General features: G+C 37.4%; 1 protein-coding gene across 1 annotated transcript; it reads right to left on the bottom strand.

The window, feature by feature from the left end:
• Positions 1-993: 993 nt before the first annotated feature.
• Positions 994-7,986, bottom strand: OR6N2 (olfactory receptor family 6 subfamily N member 2). Its single transcript, XM_054687327.1, has 2 exons — positions 7,952-7,986; positions 994-4,414 (listed from the first exon to the last, which is right to left on the bottom strand). Exon 2 carries the CDS (start codon positions 4,406-4,408, stop codon positions 3,455-3,457), a length of 954 nt encoding a protein of 317 aa, XP_054543302.1. The 5' UTR covers positions 4,409-4,414; positions 7,952-7,986; the 3' UTR covers positions 994-3,454.
• Between the last annotated feature and the right edge of the window lie 498 nt (positions 7,987-8,484).

Below are 8,484 nucleotides of genomic sequence, written 5' to 3'. Positions count from 1 at the left end.
AGATATTTAACTAATAACTTAATTTTTGAGTCAAAGTATTATTTTGTTTTTTGACTCGTATACGTAGAGTTTAAGTAATAATTTTATTTACTTAATGACTAGAGGTTTATTCAGGTTTTCTAAATCCCTATAAGGCAATTAAGAGTTAAATACCCACTACCTTTTAAATTAAATTTTCCACATCTGTCAGTTTCATTTCAATTACTTCTTTTCTGTGAACTAGAATATCCTCTATTCCTAAAATATGTCCATCAATTCTGCTACCCTCCCCTCCAAATGATATTCTGTCTCTATATGTGTTGGGGTAAATGTTTAACAACTGACTCCTCTAACAAAGATTCTCAATTTCATTGAACTCTAGTTCTCTTTTTGACTAAACCTCAACCTTGGCTTACAAAATCTATAGACTGTCAGCAAAAATGATTTCATCCACCCTCCCCACCTTCCCTCCCCCACCACATATATTAAAAGACTTAAACAAACACTAACATAGTTTCTAAGAACTCAAGGCCATAGTCTATCCTAGCACCTCTTTAAGTGCCTGCCTGAGAAAATTCAAGGCTACCAAAATAATTTATGTCTATGTGTGTGTATGTGTGTGTGTTTTTTTGTGTGTATATATATTTGTATATTTGTATATTACTGATTAAATCTGTCCTTACCACTTTAGTGCCTGCATTGTTTAGCTTTGAGATAGCCTGCCATTTTTAAAAAGGTCCTGATTTATAACATTTGCTGATTGGCATAGTGCTAATACTCCCACTGTATCTGATTCCAAGCTATTGGTTCCACAGAATTTCTAATAAGTTGTCAATGATTTCCCAAAAACTATGAGCAGACTTCAGCACATAACTGCCTGTCTTTTTTATGGTATCACATTTCTTGAAACTGCAGCTCCATTGACTTCCTCAGTACTCACTAACCTCTCTCCCTCTTGCAATGTCTTTTACCGCCACTGTTTACAGAAAATGACTGTATATAGCAAAAATAGTAGCAATGTACTGTGTGTTTATTTTACAAAAATATATGATAAAATAGTGCGGATGACAGCAGGGAGGATTTGGAGAAAAGGACATACATATATATATGCAAAGGTTCTCTACCTAGTTCATGAACCTGCTGAGATAAAACACACAACAAATCAAGAAAAGCAGATTTGTTACTCATAGACATGCAACAATGAGAAACAGAAACCTGGGGTTCATCACAAGCCCATTCCCACAGCTCAGGAAAGCTGCCCAGGCTGAATGAACTCTCACTACACATGCCCCACATTGTATCACAGCAGAGGGACCCAAAAAGCACTAGTCTTTGGAAAACAGTTAGACAGCTAATTATAAACATACATTTATCGTGCGACCTAGCAATCCTATACTTATGCATTTTCCCAAATGACATGAAAATTTATGTTTACGCATAACCATATCATGTTAAAAATGAATATTATCTATGGATAGCTTACATGCCCACCAAAGTTTGTGAGTGAAAAAAAAAATACAGATCCAGAAAATTAACCTAGTATGACGCACAGTAGCTAAGCAAGGACTAGTTACCAGTATTATCCAAGGAAATTCAAAAGGCAGATGTGAGACAAGTTGAGGTGGGATGTGCAGAAAACTGGTGAGTACAAATAGGGAAGACCGATGCATTCTATAGAACAGTGGGTTTCAGTAATGATTAGAATCATTATGTCATTGTTAAAGGCCAAATATGTTATTGACCAGGTGTGGGTAAGATTCATCACATGTTTCATTCATTACGATTGCATTGAATACTCATCCTATTTAGGTGCTGTGTTAGTTTCTGGACACACAACAAATAAAAAATCTGAAATAATTTGAGACCAAATCTAGTTTATAGATACTTGTAGGAAAGAATGACAAACTATATCTATGTATATATACATAAATGTCCACAAACACATAAATTGCCATACATATTTTGAAGAGAAGCAAAACATACTTCAGAGATAAAAATGAGTGACATAAATTAGACTGAGTGTTCAGAAGTCCTCTCAAAGCTAGCGTCACTGGAAATTGATATTTGAACAGAAAATCACACAATTAGGAGGAGTAAACCAAATGAAATGTTGGGGAAAAAACGGAGTGAAGATCCTGAAGCCAGAAAAATCCATAATGTATTTGAAGACCTGAAAGAGTAATCATGTAGCTAGGAAAGAGGGAGCTGAGGGAGTAGAGGTATGAATCTATGTTGAAGAGGAAGGCAGGGAAGAATTCCGTTTATAGCCTTATAAAGTATGGTGAGGCTTTGAATTTTATCTTAAGGGCAATTGAGAATTTCTCATGTTTTTATAAAATGGTATATACAATTCAGATTTCAAATACATTATATTTTATGTGGAAAATATATTAGAATAGAATGAGAGTAGGAGAAAGGAGCATGGGTAGAATATTATTACATTAATCCAATTGAGAGATGTTGGCAATTTACACCAGGGTAGAAACACTAAAAAGTATAAGAAATAAATTGATTTAAGAATATATTTTGTGAAAAGATTGGCATACATTAATAATTGATTGGAATTATGGTTGTAAGAAAAGGAAGCAAAATAGAATATTTAAAATTTTCTAGAAGAAACCCAAGGAAACAAAAGCATCAAGCTTTCACGGTTAGAAATTTTAAGAAATCAATTTTGACATGTTAAGTTTTAAATTATTGAGAATTCCAATCCAGGCAGTGTTGATAAGTAGGAAGTTGAATATATAAATCTAAATCTCAGAGAAAAATTGTGGTTTGGAGATAAAAATTTGAGAGGCCTTGTGATAGACAGAGATCATATTTAAATCCATAAGAATAACTCCGAGTATCTAGGGAGATAGCATGGCAGGACAACGAAGGCTGGGAAAGACTCATAAGAAAGATAAGAAGAAAATTGGGAGGTAATGATGTCATGAGAGTTAGGGAGAGTTAAGGAGTAAAAAGTTAGGAGAATTGAGGCATAAAAACTGGTCATGTGTGTCAAGAGTTCAGGAGAGAGGAAGGAAAAGAAGTTTCTCATGGATTTGGCAGCATTGAGGTCAATAATGGCCTTCACAAAATATTAGTTGGAAGGTCTGAGCCAAAATAAGATTGGAATGGGTTGAGAAGTGGATATGAAGTAAAGAAGAGGAGATATGGTGTGTTGAGAAGTTTGATTGGAAAAAGGAACAGAGAAATCGATCTCTGGCTGGATGGAAATGTGTGGACCTAGGAAATATACATGCTTTTTTTTAAAAAGAAAGAAGTATGTAGATACTAAAATATTCTTAAATGCTGACATAAGTGATCAAGTAAAAAATAGAAATAAAGATGTAGAAAACGAGAAAATCATAAAGAAATGAAGTCTTTGAAGAGGTGAAAGGAAATGAAATTCAGAGCATGTGTGATGATGGGAAGATTACTCAAGAACTTTTATGAATTGAACATTGAGGTGAGAAAGGACATGGGAAGAAAGTCAAAGATGAGCAAGACTAGCTTTATCTCCCTTCTGGAAGATGGTCCTCTTGATAGCTTTAATGAGTTCCTTGTTACGAAGACTGTAGATAATTGGATTGACCATTGGTGTTAGTATGGAGTAAACTATAGCAAGTGTTCGGTCAAGGGTCAGGGAATAGCTCTTCTTTAGCCGCACATACATGAAGATGATGCTCCCAAAGAAGACGAGGACCACAGCAAGATGTGAGGCACAGGTAGAAAAGGCCTTCTTTCTTCCTGATGCTGTTTTTATCTTCAGCACAGCCCCAATGATCCTTGCATAAGAAATCATGATAAAGAGGAAAGTGATAAGAATTATGAAAGCATTAATGGCAAAGTCCACCAGAATGTTAGCGGATGTGTCCTTGCAGGCCAAGCTCAGCAAAGGTGGAAAGTCACAGAAAATGTGTTGGATTTCATTGTAAGCACAAAATGGGAGCTGGGAGGCAAGGATGACCTCAGAAATGGGACACAGGAAGCCACAAGTCCAACAAGCAGCAGCCATCTTGGCACAGAGTGTGGTGGTCATAATTATAGGGTAGTGGAGGGGCCGACAAATGGCCAGGTATCTATCATAGGCCATGGCTGTAAGAAGGTAGCATTCAGACGCTCCCAAGGAGTGGAAGAAGTAGATCTGAAGGAGGCATCCTGCAAAAGAAATGGTTTTCTTCTCACTGAGAATATTAGACAACATCTTAGGGATAGTGGTAGCTGTATACCACAACTCCAAGAAGGAAAGAACACTGACAAAGTGGTACATAGGTGTGTGCAGAGCTGCATCCAGTCGGATGACTGAGAAGATGAGCATGTTACCACAGATGGTGAACAGGTATGCCAATAGCAGCAGGACAAAAAGCCAGCCCCTGACATAGCCCACACTGGCAAAGCCAAGGAACACAAATTCAGCCAGGCTTGAATGGTTGTATTGATCCATGGGAGGCTGAGGTAAAGAAGGAAAGAAGAAAACATTGGATTGAGATGACTGCTGAATCCATGCCAAAACTTCATTTCTCTCTCTCTCTTTTTAACTTAAAAGTAGCACTGAAATTACTACTGTTGCCCTCACTACTATTACTATTACTGTAAAAATATTAATAGCTAACTCTTATTAGCACTTACTATTCATCATTTTTACAAGTGTCTTGCATTCAATATTTACTTAATTTTTATACTTCAATGAGATAAGCACCATTGTTCCGCCTATTTTGCAAATAAGAAAACTCGGGAATAGAGAGAAGGAGGTAATTAGAACACTTTTGTATTTCCTATAGATACTATTTCACAGAAACAACATTTAGACCATCCTCAAGCATTCTAGCTCTATACTATATGACTGTTCCCAAACATTCTAACTCCTCTTCCCAGGTCATAGTTTTTCCTTCAGTAAAGCCTTAAAGAGTGAATTTTGGGTATGAGATTAATGTAGTAGCAAATATTTTCCTATTGTTCAACTCACCTCTATAAACATTTATTGAACAAATATGTGTCAGGCAGAAAGAACACAAAATTCAGCAAGGTACAATCTCTGCCACCAGGCAGCTTACAACCCTGTAGAGAAGCAGACATCTCAATAGGATTTGTAAAGTACAGAACACTTCAGTGTGCCTGAGAAGTGGCTCATTTCTCAGGTCAGGATGACTGAAAAAAAAACTTTTAGAGGAAGCCCATAAGATGAATTTTCCAAGAAGATCTGGGATCAGCTGCGTAAAAGAGAAAAAGAAATATTTCAGACAAAAATAAAAGCATCGAGCAGCAAGCAGCTCACATGAAGGAAACACATGTTCCCCTCTATGGTAACCAAACTGGGAAAGCTCACTCAATGCTTTAAGACCTTAGCTCCATAGATGCAGGGCATCACTGAAGAATGTTTGCTAGATGAGTGACTGGTCAGATGTAGACTTTTAAAACATAAGTAAAATTTAACTATTCTGACCTCAAGCTCGGAGATGAAGGTGTGAATTTGCCTTGTGGGTATGGCTGACAGGAAGATGGGTTAGGGTGGTTAGCTTGTTTGGTGTAAGAATGCAGATTCGGCCGGGCATGGTGACTCACGCCTGTAATCCCAGCACTTTGGGAGGCTGAGGCGGGTAGATCACGAGGTCGGGATATTGAGACCATCCCGGCTAACACGGTGAAACCCCGTCTCTACTAAAAATACAAAAAAAAATTAGCCGGGCGTGGTGGCGGGCACCTGCAGTTCCCAGCTACTCCGGAGGCTGAGGCAGGAGAATGGAGTGAACCCGGGAGGTGGAGCTTGCAGTGAGCCGAGATCGCGCCACTGCACTCCAGCCTGGGCGACAGTGCGAGACTGCGTCTCAAAAAAAAAAAAAAAAAAAAAAAGAATGCAGATTCAAAAACAAACATGATAGAGTGGCAATAAACATGCATCTTGTGTTTTCATAAAATCAATTATATAAATACAGGTGAAGAGTATATAGCTGGCTTGGTGAGATTTCATACAAAATAGTATTGGACATTCTAATTATTCTTAAGCAAAATGTGTAACAGATGCAAAAAGAAAACAATAACAAAAATTCACAATGCAACTTTAAATGCATAAAATGGCAACCAGTGCCAGTCACACCATACCCTGTGTAGATCACACTGCAATTGAAGAGAACCGCCCAATTCTAGTTATCATACTGACAAACCAGCCTCTTGCTTATTTTCATCATCCTGACACTCGTCACGATGGCTGTCACATTAAAAGTATTCAATAAGATATTAATAACCAAACGAATTCATTTAAACAATTCATTTAATAATTAGTAGACCAATACTTTCCTTGCAACTCTACCACTCACCCAATGCCGAACATTTCTTTCAAACTCAAATGCCCTGCAGTAGAAATGAACTTCTGGGTTTGATATTTTAGAATACTAAATTCATTGAAAGCAACTGATACTTAAAAGACTCTTCTTGATTCTCTTCTAACCTAAAGAGACTGTACATTCACCTCTCCAATTACAGGAGACAGATATGTTAAAAAAAGAAATTCTCGCTTCATTACATTTCCTTTGCTTCTAAGTCATCTCTCTTCTCTCCATCTGGGAACTGCTTCTTATCCTTCAAAATCAGATCAAATCTTAACTCCTTAAATATACTTTTACTGAATCCCTCAGAAAAAGAATTATTTATTCATTTTCTATGCCCTCATAATATTTACATTTAGTATATTGTTACCTTTTTAACAAGTCTGTCTTCCCCATAAATTGTTAAGATCTTTGAGAGCAAATGTAGTACTTCATTAATTATTATATATTTCCCTGCTGATGCCTGGAACAGTAGGCATAGAATTGTGAAATCAATTAATGTTTTATTCTAGCCTAAATTTAAGTTACATTTTCTCTTTTGCACCTGAACACATCCCTTTTGTTGTCTTCTTAGCAATACAAAGCTTACAGTATTCTAATAAACTTAGCGTCTCACATTTAGTCTGGCCTCAACTTTCCCTAATCCTGTTGAAAGACCTATCATTGCTCCCACTGACCCAGAGAAATTAAATTCAAGAAATAGTTTTGATCATCTTTTGTGTGCAAGGAACTGTTGTTGGTAATGTTTCCCCTTTATACAAGTTAGCTTTTCTGAAGCCAACTGTATGTGTAGAACAAGTAAGGCCTAGCAAACATAATAATTTCAGGAGCACCCTAAAGGCCTCTGGACCCCAAATTATTGCATGATCAAATGTCTTTAATCTTCCAAATAGAAAATCTGTGTAAGGCCTTCTCTGGGATAAGCATTTTCAAATGCAGCTTCTCCTGAGAGAATACAATTTAGATGCTGCTCGACTTACAAAGGGGTTACAGCCCAATAAACCTATCATAATGAAGATAAGCTGAAAACGCATGTAATATACCCAAACATCATATGTTAGCCTAGCCTCCCTTATATGTGCTCAGAGAACTTGCATTAGCCTACAGTTGGGCAAAATCATCTAACACAAAGCCTATTTTATAATAAGGTATTGAATATCTCATGTATTAATCTGTTGAATATGTATTGCTTTCATACTGTTGTAAAGTAGAAAAATTGTAAGTAGAATTATTGTTCATTGGGGACTGTCTATACCTCATTAGATGTTCTCAGTCACAGCCTCTATTTTATGAATAATTGTTTTAGAAACCTCTGCCTTCTACCATCTGTGTCAGCACTTGACCAATCTGTGACAGCACACACATAAGATAATTTCTTGTCTCTCTACCTTTTAAAAGCAAATGTTTGCTAATCTCTTGGTTGTAGAATGAATTAAGAATCAAATGGAGGGAATGGTGGACAAGATGGCCTTTAAAGTTTCTTCCAAATCTGATACTCTAAGATTATCAAAATTGAATTATTTCAAGTCCCAGTTGCTTAACTCACATTTTCACTAGACCAATTGTTGGATTTCAAAGTAGTATCTATTTTCAAATCCCTTATTATCAGTCCCACCTTTCCAATCCCTGATCAATACAGTTAATGTGCCCCTTAGTTCACCTACCAACCACTGAACACCATTCAGTGTCTGCTTTGATCTTGCCTGGATCAGTATATGTGTGGGAAATGGAAACTGGATCTATAAGCCTTTTCTCCTTTACAGCAAGTCTCATCCTCCTGAGGCAGAGTCCCCAGAGCTAACACTGTTTTGCCACAAGTGGCAGAAGGAAGGGAGACCTCCAACCCCAGAGACAGGTGAGAATCAGGCTCAGGGGAGACTCCTGGGAAGCCAAGTTTACCTCTCACCTGCAGAGGTGGGCTCAGAAAAGTCTTTCCCAAATGTTTGCTGTCTCATCACCCTCCCTTGCCACTCCTATTCCCTCATCACCAGTGACTTCTGAACCTAGACTCTTGGACTCTGGTTCTGAAAACGTGACCCTAATCCTCCCACCACTCTTCTCATAAACACGTGCACTCTCACATTTCTTGACTCACCTCCGAAATCCAAAGAGACACTGTTTCCCCTCATCATTTTAGCCAATTACTTTTCCTGATAATGTGCTGAATCCCACCTAATATTCTTCCTTTGAGAATCCT

Source organism: Pan troglodytes, chromosome 1 (assembly GCF_028858775.2).
Source record: "Pan troglodytes isolate AG18354 chromosome 1, NHGRI_mPanTro3-v2.0_pri, whole genome shotgun sequence".
NCBI lineage: Eukaryota > Metazoa > Chordata > Mammalia > Primates > Hominidae > Pan > Pan troglodytes.
This window is presented reverse-complemented; position numbering and strand designations above follow the sequence as displayed.

Bases quoted from the DNA above. Each gene is read 5' to 3' on its own strand.
- OR6N2 (XM_054687327.1), bottom strand. From the start codon at position 4,408: ATGGATCAATACAACCATTCAAGCCTGGCTGAATTTGTGTTCCTTGGC.